The sequence below is a fragment of the Nerophis ophidion genome, linkage group LG20 (assembly GCF_033978795.1).
Source record: "Nerophis ophidion isolate RoL-2023_Sa linkage group LG20, RoL_Noph_v1.0, whole genome shotgun sequence".
NCBI lineage: Eukaryota > Metazoa > Chordata > Actinopteri > Syngnathiformes > Syngnathidae > Nerophis > Nerophis ophidion.
In genome coordinates this window covers 3,367,057-3,383,213 of record NC_084630.1, presented here as the reverse complement: position 1 = coordinate 3,383,213, position 16,157 = coordinate 3,367,057, and the positions used below count along the sequence as shown (strand labels likewise).

General features: G+C 39.0%; 1 protein-coding gene and 1 long non-coding RNA gene across 4 annotated transcripts in view; one reads left to right on the top strand and one right to left on the bottom strand.

The window, feature by feature from the left end:
• Window positions 1-13,929, bottom strand: part of LOC133538647 (cAMP-specific 3',5'-cyclic phosphodiesterase 4B-like) — a 32,091-nt gene extending 18,162 nt beyond the window's left edge. For 2 of the 3 annotated variants that reach the window (XM_061880329.1, XM_061880328.1), the window contains exons 1-4: window positions 13,804-13,929; window positions 10,649-11,296; window positions 9,871-10,005; window positions 43-170 (exon numbers count right to left, since the gene is read on the bottom strand). In XM_061880329.1, the coding sequence (XP_061736313.1) occupies window positions 43-170; window positions 9,871-10,005; window positions 10,649-10,690 (305 nt within the window). In that variant the 5' untranslated portion in view covers window positions 10,691-11,296; window positions 13,804-13,929. Of the gene's footprint in view, window positions 1-42; window positions 171-9,870; window positions 10,006-10,648; window positions 11,297-13,803 lie in introns of those variants that run through there. The other variant, XM_061880330.1, reaches the window with a different exon arrangement.
• LOC133538649 (uncharacterized) overlaps window positions 1-14,600 on the top strand; it is a 30,919-nt gene extending 16,319 nt beyond the window's left edge. The window contains exons 6-7 of the long non-coding RNA XR_009803068.1: window positions 10,212-11,112; window positions 11,202-14,600. This is a non-coding gene — a long non-coding RNA (uncharacterized LOC133538649). The remainder of the gene's footprint in view (window positions 1-10,211; window positions 11,113-11,201) is intronic.
• The last annotated feature ends 1,557 nt before the right edge of the window (window positions 14,601-16,157 follow it).

Genomic DNA, 16,157 nt, shown 5'->3' with positions numbered 1-16,157 from the left:
AGAGACTCGGGGGGGGGGGGGGCCTGAAGTGGGCGCGCAAACCTGTCGGCGTCGGCTTGCGTGATGGAGATGCGCGGTGGGATGCGGAGGGGGAGCGTTGTGGGGCGTGGCATGTTGCCAAGGACCTCTGGCGAGCGAGTACGGTCGCGAGGGCGGAGCCAGCAGGGAACCTGTAGATGATGATAGACATCAGTCCCTAATGCAACCATTGATTGTAGCTTTCTAATTAGGTTTAATTATTACAAACGCCTCAATTCAATTAACCGCTGAGTCTCCTATCGTGACAAGTGTGTGCTCTACAAAAGCAAATAACCACCAAAAAAAAAAATGATCGCTGAGGCTGTAGGCAACCTCCTGGAGTCATGTTTATTATCATAAGTATCTGCATTTAAGTGTTTTGTGTGGTCAGCTTATTTACCTCTCCTTGCGCTTGATGAGGGGTTGCGCTACTCAGCTGTTAGTGTAAAACTAATGTGTGTTACATTTGTCGTACTGTCGTTTACTAAGTAGATACTATTCATGCTGACTGAGCATTTGTCTCTTTACCACTATTGCAACATTGGTTCTGTTGCTACTACATACAATAAATGAACTTTCCTGAACTGAAAATGATTATTACATTTAGAAAGTTAAGTAATATTTTCATATTTTTGACAAATGAATGTTGTCTCTAAGTGGTGGTCAATATAAATTAGTGATTGTGAAAAAAGAAGTGAAGTGTGAATTATATTTATATAGCGCTTTTTCTCTAGTGACTCAAAGCGCTTTACATAGTGAAACCCAATATCTAAGTTACATTCAAAGCAGTGTGGGTGGCACTGGGAGCAGGTGGGTAAAGTGTCTTGCCCAAGGACACAACGGCAGTGACTAGGTTGGCAGAAGCGGGAATCGAACCTGCAACCCTCAAGTTGCTGGCACGGCTACTCTACCAACCGAGCTAAACCGCCCCAAAAGGTTTGTTATGTAAGTGGTGGTGTTCTTGTTTTGTTTTTTGGTTTGAAAAATCTAATTGTGAGCAAGTTTCCAAAAGCCCTTTTAATTAAAGGTGGTGTTTGCAGAGGACAGGTGGTTGCCTAGAGGGCGCTCAGGGCTGCGAATCTTTGGGTTGTACCATGATTCGATTTAATATCGATTCTTGTGGTCACGATTCGATTCAAAAAAAATTTTTTTTTAAATTCAACACGTTTCTCGATTAAAAAACGATTTTTTTTTCCCGATTTAAAAGGATTCTCTATTCATTCAATACATAGGATTTCAGCAGTCTGCTGACATGCTAGCAGAGTAGTAGATGTTTGTAAAAATCTTTAATAATTGTAAAGGACAATGTTTTATCAACTATATTGCAATAATGTAAATTTGTTTTAACTATTAAACGAACCAAAAATATGACTTATTTTATCTTTGTGAAAACATTGGACACAATACTGGGACCAAGATTGTTCAATCTTTATATAAACCATATTTGTAAAGTTACAAAGGACTTGAAGTTAGTTTTATTTGCAGACGACACAACTGCTTTCTGTTCAGGAGAGAACACACAGAAGATTATACAAATAATAACGGAAGAAATAAACACATTAAAAAAATGGTTTGATAAAAACAGACTATCTTTGAATCTCAGTAAAACTAAAATAATGCTATTTGGTAACAGTAGAAAAGAGCATCAGACACGAATACAAATAGATGGAGTAGATATTGAAAGGGTAAAAGAAACCAGATTTTTGGGAGTATTAATAGATGATAAAGTGAACTGGAAATCTCATATACAAAACATTCAACATAAGGTGGCAAAAAATATTTTAATAATGAATAAAGCAAAATACGTCCTGGGCCAAAAATCACTTTATATTCTATACTGCTCGCTAGTGTTACATATCTGAGTTATTGTGCAGAAATATGGGGAAACAACTACAAATGTGCGCTACATTCGTTAACTGTGTTACAAAAAAGATCAATTAGAATAATACATAATGTTGGATATAGAGAACATACAAACCTTTTATTTATTGAGTCAAAAATATTAAAGTTCGGTAATGTGGTAAAATTGCAAACAGCTAAATTGTGTACAAAGTAAATTATAACCTGCTACCAAAGAATGTACAACAATTCTTCTCAACTAAAGAGGAGAAATATAACCTTAGAGGAAAAATTGTATGCACGTACAACACTTAAAACCTTTAGCATATCAGTATGTGGAATTAAATTACGAAATGGATTAAGTAAAGAAGTTAAACATTGTACTGATATGATCCAGTTTAAGAGGATGTTCAAATCAATAGTGCGTACAAAGAAGAAGAATTATGAAAAACAATTTCAAACTTATTCAAAATAAGATATTTTTCATCTTAGTATGTGAATGATGACTGAATTAATTAAGTACACGTTACAAAACTGTTGTGTTACTCATTCACAGATGTCAGTTTGCTATTTTGATATTTTGCTGTAAAGAAGGTCAGTGAATGAATGTATATATTTGTGGGCGCTCTGACGTGGGAAAGGGGTAGGATTAAATAAGCTTTTCTTCTTCCTACTCCTTTTCGAACATGATGTATTGTGTATTGTGAAATGATGAAATTGCCTGATGTATAATGCTGTGGGTATGTCATGTTCGAAATAAACTAAGAAAAGAAAGAAAAAAAGTTTGTTGTCAAGCTTATGAGATGTGATGCAAGTGTAAGCCACTGTGACACTATTGTTCTTTTTTTTATTTTTTATAAATGTTTAATGATAATGTCAATGAGGGATTTTTAATCACTGCTATGCTGAAATTATAACTAATATTGATACTGTTGTTGATAATATTCAGTACTTTTGTGTCTTCTCTCAATTGCTCTGTTTACTGCAGTTCTGAGTGTTGCTGGTTCAGGTTTGGTTATGGAATTAGATTGCATTGTTATGGTATTGCTGTGTATTGTTTTGTTGGATTGAATAAAAAAAAAAAAATCGATTTTTTAAAAATGAGAATCGATTCTGAATCGCACAACGTGAGAATCGCGATTCAAATTCGAATCGATTTTTTCGCACAACCCCAGCGCTCATGATCAAACAGGCATTATGTATTAGATCCCAGCCTCTGTAAGCTACGCCCCACTAATAAAAACGGACACACAAAAATAAAAGCAGGATATTAAAAAAGCGGCGTTTTGAAAAAAGTATGATTTCACTCACCAGTTCAACAGCAATATAAAAACCTGTTCATGCCTATCGATCGTCCATCCATCCATCCAATTTCTACCGCTTGTCCCGTTCGGGGTCACGGGGGGTTGCTGGAGCCTATCTCAGCTGCATTCGGGCGGAAGGCGGCGTACACACTGTACAAGTTGCCACCTCATCGCAGCCTATTGCTCGTCTACATTCATTTTGTCATGTGTTTAACATTTAACTGTGACAAAGATGGACATTTATTTGTAAAATGTCTCCTCTTAAACCACTTTTGGTAACACATGCTAGCCGTTAGTGGTGTTTGTGTATATATATATATATATATATTTGTTTAAATATATTCTTAATCCTACTGCTAACTGCATCTTTAAAGGGGAACTGCACTTATTTTATTTTATTTTTCCTATTGTTCACAATCGTAATGAGAGAGACAAGATGATACATTTTTTGTTCCCTGTTTCTAAATTGTAGAAATTGGCTGCTTCTTGGTGGCGAGCAATGCAGCTAATGGGAGTAAGCCATTCTGCCACTAAATCATTTTTAAAAATCCCTCCAAAACTGCCAACAATACTTAATTTACGTCCAGTAACCTGTGTAATAACCAAGCTGTAGCAACATTGTTATTCTAATAGCAAACACTGAGTAACTCTTTTATTAGCGTAGTAATACATAATCTTGAGACGGCAAGATAAGGCATTAACCGTGAGCTCGCAACGGCAAGAAATACGCTAGCTTTTACGTTAGCAGCTGAATCGTTTTTGAGTTTGTGATACACAACACAAAGCGATAGAACACCAATCTGTACTGACTGAAAAACATGAATAATCATATTACAGTATCAGTAAAGTATTAATTTGTGTTTACTTTTTACACAGCTATCTCAACAGTATATGTATTGTAGTTGTAATAACACGCTTTATGTGCTGTGTGTATCATGATCAATACTATTGTGATTCACTGTACGGTCCAGCTGGCCGGGAAAGTTTTTACAAGTTGACTTTGGGTAAGCACGCCATATATTTTGCATAGCTTGGCTCCAAGTTCCACATTTATACTCACGAGTCACGCCAATTTCACTCTCTCGGCTTCCGTCTGCTCTACCATTTCACCCTCTCCCCAGGCTGGCTTCGAGAAACAGTTCATCCTCTGTATTTTCAGCTTCAAAAATATAAGGTTGTGAATCTTAATTTGTCCAAAAATAGTTGTCTGCGTTGTCTGTTACAAAGTCTAGCCATGATTACAACACACTTGTGTTTGTTTACGGGAGTAGGAACACAGTTGTTGCCAGATGTTGGAAGTGCGCTGCTATGGAAATGGAAATAAATGTGCTGAGGAAAGAAGTTCCGGTAGTGTTTGAAATTACCAAACTATGGTAAATATTTTACATTGTTTTGAATGTGCCTGTTACTACACTATGGATTGAACTTTCACAGTATCATGTTAGACCCGCTCGACATCCATTGCTTTTGGTCCCCTAGAGTGGGGGGGGGGGTTGCCCACATATGTGGTCCTCTCCAAGGTTCTCATATTCATCAATGTCACCGACATCCCACTGTGTCATCATTGTCACCAACGTCCCACTGGGTGTGAGTTTTCCTTGCCTTTATGTGGGCCTACCGAGGATGTCGTAGTGGTTTGTGTTGTGGTTTGTGCAGCCCTTTGAGACACTAGTGATTTAGGGCTATATAAGTAAACATTGATTGATTATGTATAGACTTGGAGTGTGTATACAAAACTTCGATGGAGGGTTTTGAAGTTGTTTTAGAGGGCTTTGAAGGCTACAACGGTGACTTCCATTAGATGCATTTTGCAAGCGTTTTTTTGAATCACTTTTAGGATCTTTAAAAAAAAAAAAGACGTGTTTTTGTCTCTCATATTGATTGTGAACGATAGCCAGAATTCCCCAAAAACTGCACTTCCCCTTTAAAACTTAAAAAGGCTCAGCTCTGGATCATATCTTCCAGTAGAACTTAGTTGAACTGCACTTTTTGGGGGGAATTGTGTATATCGTACATCAGTGTTTTTCAACCTTTTTGAGCCAAGGCACATTTTTTCCATAAAAAAAATACGGAGGCATGCCACCAGCAGAAAAAGGTTAAAAAATTAAACTCCACCAGGTTGTCGTGCCTTATTTTGAGTTTGTTGTTGTTTCCAGTGTGTAGTGCTTTAGTTCCTGTTTTGCCCTGTTGTTTTGGTGACCTTTCCTGTTTTGTTGGTGTTCTCCTGTAGCAGTTTCACGTCTTCCTTTGAGTGCTATTGCCCGCACCTGCTTTGTTTTCGCAATCAAGACTATTTAAGTTGGGTGTACGCTATCCTTTTTTGTGGGGACATTGTTGATTGTCATTTCATGTACGGATGTGCTTTGTGGACGCCGTCTTTGCTCCACACGCTGTAAGTTTTTGCTGTTATCCAGCATTCCGTTTTTGTTGACTTTATAGCAAGTTCAGTTTTACTTTTGTTTTATACAGCCATCCCTATGCTTCAGTGCCTTTTTCTAGCGGCCTTTTGTTAATTTTTGGTTGAAGCGTTACATATCTTTTTAACTGCATGCTGTCTCCCGCTGTGCTCTGCATATTGGGATCATTACAAATCCTCCTTCACGCATTCTGACTTCTACAATGCAATGAACTACCTGCTGCCACCCACTGATATGGAGTATTACAAGATTACCCTGTCAAGCTTTGCACTGCACAGGCACTAGACAACGGCACTTTATTATGATTATTGATTTTCCAAAAATATTTTTGGACCAATTAGGTGAGGTTGCATAATTTCCCACGGCACACCAGACAATATCTTACGGCACAATACTATGCTGCGGCACAGTGGTTGGAAATCACTGTCGTACACGATCTCTATACTTTAAAACAATAATGCATATGTTTCCTTTTTTTAATGCACTATAATTTGTAAAATATAGCAAGTACGAAGTAGCTAGCAATGCAGCTACTGTGAGAGTAGTACTTTATTGTAGTGAAGTGAATTATATTTATATAGCGCTTTTCTCTAGTGACTCAAAGCGCTTTTCATAGTGAAACTCAATATATAAGTTACATTTAAACCAGTGTGGGTGGCACTGGGAGCAGGTGGGTAAAGTGTCTTGCCCAAGGACACAACGGCAGTGACTAGGATGGCGGAAGCGGGAATCGAACCTGCAACCCTCAAGTTGCTGGCACGGCCGCTCTACCAACCGAGCTATGCCGCTTGTACCAATCAAGCCTTCTATAATAAACCGCCAACAATATTCCATTTACATGTCCAGACATGAATATTAACCAAGTAGTAGCGATATTGTTAGGTAACTAGCTTATGCTATTGACATGGTGAGCTGCTGCATTGCTTCTGAGTTGGTAAAAGTTATTTTTAGACTATAAATCATGTCTCTCACTTGTATAGTAAAAGGTTGTGGCCATAAACCGAGAAGTTGGTCAACTTTGACATTCAATTTGGACCCGAAGATGGCAAGAAAGACAAGAAAAGATGCTCGTATACACCCATCTTTTAATATATATTTTTTTTACCTGCGTGAAAATTATGATACATTTTTCACCTAAACAATAAGATATATACATTCCCTGAATCGGCATCCCACTGCCAGCAGACACTGTTTTGTGATTTGTGTATTATGGCCGTAGTTTTTATTTCTTGTTTAGCACTTAGAAATACTGCTGCTTGCTGGATCACTCAGCATCTAATATTTGTAGCTCACCCTCCCTTATATTCAGGTTAAAAATATAAAGATGCGGATCAGCATTTGTCCCAAAGTAGTCTTTGTTTGCTCTCGTGAGGTCTGCCATGATTGGTAGTGTGGTTGATGAAGGAATTAGCGAACGTTGTAATGTGTCGTTCAAATTAATTTGCGGCGTATGCAGGCCTATTAAATTTGGCCCACTGAACAACACCCAAATGGGCTTGATTAAACCATTCAAACCAGGGTTGTCATGTATGCAGTACTCCCGCCACCCCACAGGGGGCAACAGTGAAGCATGTGTGTCAGAATAAAGCGGCAGTGGGTGAGTAGAAGAAGATTGCACTATTGACCTTGAAAAAAATCAAAATAAATTGCGAAAATCTGCCTTTTAACAGAGATTGGACAACAAAGTATTAATGTATTGAAATTGCTGACTTTGTGATGTATTTTGCATTCATGGTCGTGTTGTTTTTGGCTTTTTACCTCTGGCAATCGAAACTGTTTAAATACATCCATCCATTTCCTACCGCTTCTCCCTATCTCAGCTGCATCCGGGCGGTAGGCGGGGTTACACCCTAGATGAGTCGCCGCCTCGGTTAAATACATGTAGGGCAGAGTTTGACCAGCAGATGGCGACAAACATTAGGTTTAATTGTGTTAAACCATATGTGTGCAATGTTTGCTGTGTGTATTAACACTCAACCTTCTATTTTATTTATTGTAACATACAAAATGGAAATACACAATGGCAGTACTTTTGTCATGTTCATATTTTCAGTCTTACAAACCTAAATAAAGGAAGACTTATAAAGAAGTCAAACTGAGGAAGAAAAGTAATACAAAAGAAGGAACATCAATTTTCGACAAAACTTAGCTTCTGTTTCTTCATGCTGTTAACTATCTGTCTCGTTGCACACGCGGGTAACGAGTAGCGAGGGTTGGAATAATACATTTATTGACATGGCATTGGGAAAGCTAATATATTTACTTTGTAAATAAGTAAACACAGTCTCAGAGGAATATAACCTGCGCAGGCACTTTTTAAAAAACTGCTATATTTTGATGTCCGGCCTCTGAGACCTTTATGCTGTTGAAACTACGGCCCTCTTTGTTATGTAGTTTAATAGCCCTAGCTTAAAATGACTAAACTATGTAAATATTACATGTTATTATTAATGTTCACCGTTGTGGTGAAGAAGGAGCTGAGCCGGAAGGCAAAGCTCTCAATTTACCGGTCGATCTACGTTCCCATCCTCACCTATGGTCATGAGCTTTGGGTCATGACCGAAAGGATAAGATCACGGGTACAAGCGGCCCAAATGAGCTTCCTCTCCCTTAGAGATAGGGTGAGAAGCTCTGCCATCCGGGAGGAACTCAAAGTAAAGCCTCTGCTCCTTCACATCGAGAGGAGCCAGATGAGGTGGTTCGGGCATCTGGTCAGGATGCCACCCGAACGCCTCCCTAGGGAGGTGTTTAGGGCACGTTCAACCGGTAGGAGGCCACGGGGAAGACCCAGGACACGTTGGGAAGACTATGTCTCCCGGCTGGCCTGGGAACGCCTCGGGATCCCCCGGGAAGAGCTAGACGAAGTGGCTGGGGAGAGGGAAGTCTGGGTTTCCCTGCTTAGGCTGTTGCCCCCGCGACCCGACCTCGGATAAGCGGAAGATGATGGATGGATGGATGGATTATTAATGTCCATGTTATTACTCCACATACGGGCTAGGAGCGTATATATACAGTAAAACAATGATGGAGTTTGAAAAAGTTTTTTTAGAGCGCTTAATACGTGGAATAGAGCGAATCCCATTACCTCTATGTGGGCCTACCGAGGATGTCGTAGTGGTGTGTGCAGCCCTTTGAGACACTAGTGATTTAGGGCTATATAAGTAAACATTGATTGATTGATATTGTTAGTTGACTTTTACATACATGTGCTTGTCTCACATACGGATTGTGAATGATAAGACAACATTTTGAAAAAGTTTAAATCCGTAATGTTGAAAATAAAGTGCTTTAAAGAATGCTTCCAATTTTCAGAAATTACCAAAAAATATTAGGAAAGTAGTTGTGTCATCCCAGCAGGCAAAAGACATTGAAACAACGTTGAGAACTTGTTGACGTTAAGCAACTCAAACCTAACAGTGGACCAACAAGCTTTTTGATGATGTCTAATCAATGGTGGACTGTGACGTTGATTCGACCATTCAATTTTGGTTATTTTCCAGCCAATATATCCTACAACACAAATACAAGGTTGAAACAACATGCTTTTTCACGACATTTATTCAATGTCAGACTGTGACGTTGATTTGACCTTTGAAATTTCCTGACCAACAATGTGGATCCAACATTAGACACCAAGGTTGTCTCGATTTACAAATACAATTATTTTGCGAAGTTGTTTAGGGGCGGTATAGCTCGGTTGGTAGAGCGGCCGTGCCAGCAACCTAACGGTTGCAGGTTCTATTCCCGCTTCCGCCATCCTAGTCACTGCTGTTGTGTCCTTGGGCAAGACACTTTACCCACCTGCTCCCAGTGCCACCCACACTGGTTTAAATGTAACTTAGATATTGGGTGTCACTATGTAAAGTGCTTTGAGTCACTAGAGAAAAGCGCTAAATAAATATAATTCAATTAAAAAAAAAAAGAAGTCAGTTTTAAGGGAATTTATGTTCAAACAACATTGTATCAATGTCTTGTGCCTGCTGGGATGTGTATTTTTATAAAATTGTGATATTTTTGTGATTCATATTTATAATACACAATACTATGACCTCATAAGGTACCAAAGGTACTGAGTATGGTTTTATACGCCTTTTTTTCCATTGTGAAAGATTTGTTATTTCAAAGCAACTTGAATTATTGCACGTTTAAATATTGGCAAGCATTCATACATTTCCAGTGTTTAGTGTCAGCAAAATATGCATTATCTTGAAGCCTGATTAATAGCATGTACATCATAAACAAGCCTAATTCTTATTCTATAGCAGTGTGTTACTGCTTTGGTGGCTCACTACCTGGAGACTGGATGACAGTCTCCTGCTCCTCCCCCTGCGTAGCTCCGCCCCCAGCGTGGCCCCGGACGTGTAGGATCGGCTGTAGCGCGGTGACTCTGCCTTCTCCCTGGCAACCGCTATGTCTGTGTCATCGCCCTGTGAGAATGTGAGGGCAAACAAGAGTAGCTTCATCTTTGTCTCTTCTGGAGTTCCACATCCACGCCTGCATATGTGCGTCCCATGCAACAAAAGCGTAACAGTTAAATGTGTGCGTGTGTGTGTGTGTGTGTGTGTGTGTGTGTGTGTGCGTGTGTGTGTGTGTGTGTGTGTGTGTGTGTGTGTGTGTGTGTGTCTGGGATAAGGCCTCTACAGACGGAGGAGCTCTTGGATCTGCACTGCAGTGCCGTAGCAACAAAACACTGGGGGAACAGTACCAGTTGCTAGGCAACAGTGCCGTGTTTCTCCCATGCTGTGCTGAATGTTGTCGTCCAGACCAGATGTGGAAAGATGCTTACACACATAATATATATATATATGTGTATATAATTGTATATGTATAGACACTCTCACACGAACACTAACAGGCTCAGTATGATCAATAAAAAGCTGTTTGAATAATGCATGCTATCATCATGTCCTTCATCCAGGATGAAAGCATCTCAAAGAAAACATCCTCTTCTAAGTGGATTCATGTGCACAGACCTTTGAGGACATGAACAAAGGAAGGCGGGAATGTTATGTGTGTGTTTTCAACGCAAGCCAAACGCGGCGGCGGCGTTTCGACGGACGTGCTCCTCACCTCTTCTCCTGTCACCGACAGCACACTGCGGCTCTTTTTCATCCTGATTGGCTCGTTCTGGGCCCCAGGGCGGAGCGTTCCGGAACCCAGGCAGCAGAGCAGGTGGAGAGCCAGGACCGGAGAGGTCAAAGGTCACTGCAAGGTCAAACCTGGGACGGCGGGGTGAGGGCAGGACGCGGTCAGACCGGGTAACCAGCGTCCATCGAGGCCGACCCGGCCGACACCTCAGTGTTCAAAGCGGACCCCGCCCACAATGCATTTAGGTGTCAGGCTTCTTGTTATTGTTGTTGTTTTGATCGCTTATTTTTCCACACAAGCCCCAGATGAGAGAGACAAATAGTTCACTCCATTTTGGAAAAAACAAACAGTCCAAAGGGGGAAGGTCCAGGTGGTCCTGCTTGGACCAGGTGAGCCAACAGCACATCCCTGTCAGGGTCCATGACGCCAGTGCTGGGGGACGCTCGGTAAAAACATATCACCAAATCTTCTAATCCAACACGGAACCTTCTTTGCATATTTCCAACCTTGTCAATGTGTTCCTATTCCAATGTAGGAATCCAGAAGCATCATCTGTGGTCATCTTTTCAGAATGTTGAGCACCACTGGAAAGTCATCCTGGAAGGCTTCCAGTGTCTCCTCTTGTCACACCTGCAAGGACACCAAAAAAAACAAGGTCAAATCCTTTTTTGGTTCATTTTTAAAATTTACAGAACTCTACAACTGTGATGTAGAAGATAATATGGCAGGAGGGAGGGACAATCTGTAGAAAATAATGCAGTGTCAATAAGTGTAATTTAAGGGCCACACTGAAAATGTAAATAAAATCATTAAATTATGAGGAAAAAGTCAAAATGTTACCACAAAAAAAATTTATATTATGAGAATAAGGTTGTAAATTACAGGAAAAAATCCATAACATTATACAATTAAACTTAGTTTTACGGGAATACATATGTAATATTTTGAAAGGAATAAAGGATTATTTTTTGACAGGTCAAAGATGAAAGATGTAACAATACAAAAAAACATTTGTAAAATTATGAAAATAAAGCTTCATTTACAAATAAGTCACAATGTTTTGACAATAGGGTCATATTTTTGGCAAGAATAAAGTTGCAAAATAATGAGAATAAAGCAATGGTATCAAAAGAAATAAGTTGGAATGATCAAAGGGAATTCAATTGTGGTATGAGGAAAGAAAATACATATTTTTATTTTATACAATAAAGTCGAAATATGAGGATGAGGATGTAACATTACAAATATAAATTGGTCAAACTTTACAAATATAGCTTTGTTTACAATTCAGTCGTAATGTTTTGACAATAAAGTCAAGTTTTGGCAAGAATAGAGTAGTAACATTGTGAGTAGACTGAATGAATCAAGTATATTACTCAAATAAAGTTAGTTTTAAATAAATAAAAATGTAATATTATGAAGAAAGAAAATACATGTTTTTATTTTATTTTATACAATAACGTTGAAATATAGGGATACCTTACACAAATGTATTAGAAAAGTTATGAGAATAAATCTTATACATAATGAAGTCATAATATAGAAAATATCAAGTTGCAACATTACGGGACTAAAGTCATAGCCTGACCACAATAAAGTTGGAGTCTTTCAAGCATAAATTCATAATGTTGCACAGTTGCTCGGACTTTAACTTCATTTTCTTAATAAATACGTAAAAAAATAAGATAAAAATAGAGTAGGAATTATTGTCATAACAATACAACTTTATTCTCATATTATTACAAGAACAAAGAATATGAGAAAAACAAGTCATGTTTTTTACAAAACAATGCCTTCAAGTTCTTTCCCCAAAAACATTTTTTCCCCCCAAAAAAAGATAAGCATTTTTTATTTCTTTAATGTAATTTTTCCCAAAACATTATGATTTTTTGTATTATGTGGGGCGGTTTAGCTATGTTGGTAGAGTGGCTGTGCCAGCAACTTGAGGGTTGCCGGTTCAATTCCCGCTTCTGCCAACCTAGTCACTGCCGTTGTGTCCTTGGGCAAGACACTTTACCCACCTGCTCCCAGTGCCACCCACACTGGTTTGAATGTAACTTAGATATTGGGTTTCACTATGTAAAGCGCTTTGAGTCACTAGAGAAAAAGCGCTATATAAATATAATTCACTTCACTTCACTTCACATTGAAACTTAAATTGTGATTATCTAACTTTATTACTGTAACATTACAGAAAAAAATTACCATAATATTTCACCTTTACTTTTTTGATAGAACAACTTTATTCTCATAATATTGAAGGATTCAAGAAGCTTTATTGTAATATATCAGCACACATGAGATGGCACGACACTTGATTAAGATTTTTTTAAAGACCAACTAATTATTGCATCTTTACTTGCAATTTGACCTAATTCACTTTAATATTTCTAGTCGTATTTTGCACATCTAACAAGCCAACCACGTGGCCGGATGTCTGTTATGAAAGAAATGGTTAAACAAACATGTTGCGAACTTCAAAGCATTTTTAACTTTCATTACCAGTTGGAACCAGCCTGAACTCTAACAAACGGTTTTGCTGTTAAATTTCCCCTTTGAGGGCTCTTCACTCTGCTTTTGTACCATGAACATGAGACTCGTGCACACCACAATTCACACCTAAATCAGCCATTTACAAGGGACAAAATGACAAGAGGTGGCTAAAACGCCTCTAGCACAATCGTAAATATTGTTGTCATTGCGGTGGCCTTGCTCAGCTAATTCTCAGCTCATATACTGCAACATCCAATTTTCCCTCATCTTATATAATTACTCGGAGTCGTCCGAGATGACCCATTTTTTTTGCATTGGGAGGGATCCTACATATGGTGTTTTCTGATCAGCTGGCAGTCTCACACACACACACACACACATATAGGGTCAAACAGTCTGCTTGCACACACACAAGGCTAACAAATGAACACATGCATGGTGACACAGTGACTTACAATACATGCACAGACAATAAGCAGAGAGCAGCTCAATATGAAGATGCGGTGTGATTAAAAAAAAAAACATGAGGGATGCTCGAGTGCACAAGAGGGACGTCTCTCTCTTACACTCACACACAAGTAGATGACACACGTCAGGCTGCAGCAATTCTCCCCCCACCCTCACCCAAACAACAACACACTCACCTTGATAGCATCCACATGAAGGCGGTGGGCCGGGCCTCCTCTTCCTCTTCCTCCCCCTCCTCCTCCTCCTCCTCCTGCTGCTTGCTGGCCGTGGTCGCTCCCTGCAGACGAGCCGTGCATGTGTCACAAACACTCTGCGTCTTCATGAAGACCAGCTTCCCGCCCGCCCTGTCTCTCTCCTCGCCCTCTCTCTCCTCCTCCCCTTTACCCGCCTCAGTGGTCCTAACCAACCAGCCAAGGAGCCCACCTCCGCCTCCTCCCGCACTCTTTTAAATAATCATCTCCTCCTCCCCTCCTTTTTGTGGATTAATTGGTGGTGGCCTTTTCTTTCACGTTCCAAAAGGATGATGATTCTTCATGTTTACTCATATTAGACCAGGGGTGCCCACACTTTTTCTGCAGGCGAGCTACTTTTCAATTGACCAACTCGAGGGGATCTACCTCATTTATATATATCATTTATATTTATTTATTTATGAAAGAGACATTTTTGTAAACAAGTTAAATGTGTTTAATGATAATACAAGCATGTGTAACACATATAGATGTCTTTCTTTCACAAAGACAAGAATATAAGTTGGTGTATTACCTGATTCTGATGACTTGCATTGATTGGAATCAGACAGTAATGATGATAACGCCCACATTTTCAAATGGAGGAGAAAAAAAGTTGTCCTTTCTGTACAATACCACATGAAAGTGGTTGGTTTTTGGCATCTAATTCATCCAGCTTCCATACACTTTACAAGAAAAACATTGGCGGCAAATTCCGTAGCTTGCTTGATTGACATTCACGGCACCCGAGGGTCTTGTGAGATGACGCTGGCTGCTGCCAGTTCATTATTATGAAAAAATGACAGAGAGGAAGGCGAGAAACACTTTTTATTTCAACAGACTTTCGCGCCGTCCCTTCCGTCAAAACTCTAAAGGCCGACTGCACATTTCCTATCTTCACAATAAAAGCCCTGCTTCATGCTGCCTGCGCTAACTAAATACAGAGTCTCGGAAAGCTGGCGTGCACATCACTTGTGCACGCCAGCTTTCCGAGGGATCGCTTGTGCACGCCAGTTTTCCGAGACTCTGTATTTAGTTAGCGCAGGCAGCATGAAGCAGGGCTTTTATTGTGAAGATAGGAAATGTGCAGTCGGCCTTTAGAGTTTTGACGGAAGGTACGGCGCGAGAGTCTGTTGAAATAAAAAGTGTTTCTCGCCTTCCTCTCGGTCATATTTTCATAATAATGATCTTGCAGCAGCCAGCGTCATCTCACAAGACCCTCCGGTACCGTGAATGTCATTTAAGTGACGTCTTGGTGAAGATTGATGATCACTAATTTTTAGGTCTATTTTTTTTTAAAGCCTGGCTGGAGATCGACTGACACACCCCCCGCGGTCGACTGGTAGCTCGCGATTGACTTAATGGGCACCCCTGTATTAGACCATCCAAGGACATTCAGTACTGTTGATTATGTAAAATAGGAATTAGCCATTCTCTTTTTTATATTTACATATGTGCATACTGAATTGTGTTATTATATAACAATATCAGTCAATATATATATATTTTTATTGCAGAATCCAACGTCCAAGTTGACATACAATCACATACAGTACATAAAACAAACAAAATACAGCAGGGGTCACCAACGCGGTGCCCGCGGGCACGAGGTAGCCCGTAACGACCAGATCAGTCGCCCGCTGGCCTGTTCTAAAAATAGCTCAAATAGCAGCACTTACCAGTGAGCTGCCTTTATTTTTTAAATTGTATTTATTTACCAGCAAGCTGGTCTCGCTTTGCTCGACATTTTTAATTCTAAGAGAGACAAAACTCAAACAGAATTTGAAAATCCAAGAAAATATTTTAAAGACTTGCTCTTCACTTGTTTAAATAAATTAATTTATTTTTTTACTTTTCTTCTTATAGCTTTCAGAAAGCATATTTTAGAGAACATATACAACCTTAAAAATTATTTTAGGATTTTTAAACACTTACCTTTTTACCTTTGAAATTCCTTCCTCTTTTTTCCTGACAATTTAAAATCCCTGTTCAAGTATTTTTTTTATTTTTTTATTGTAAAGAATAATAAATAGATTTTAATTTAATTCTTCATTTTAGCTTCTGTTTTTTTGACAAATAATATTTGTGAAATATTTCTTCAAACTTATGACTAAAATTCCAAAAAATGATTCTGGCAAATCTAGAAAATCTGTAAAATCTAATTTAAATCTTATTTCAAAGTCTTTTGAATTTCTTTAAAAAAAATTGTTCTGGAAAATCTAGAAGAAATAATGATTTGTCTTTGTTAGAAATATAGCTTGGTCCAATTTGTTATATATTCTAACAACATGCAGATTGGA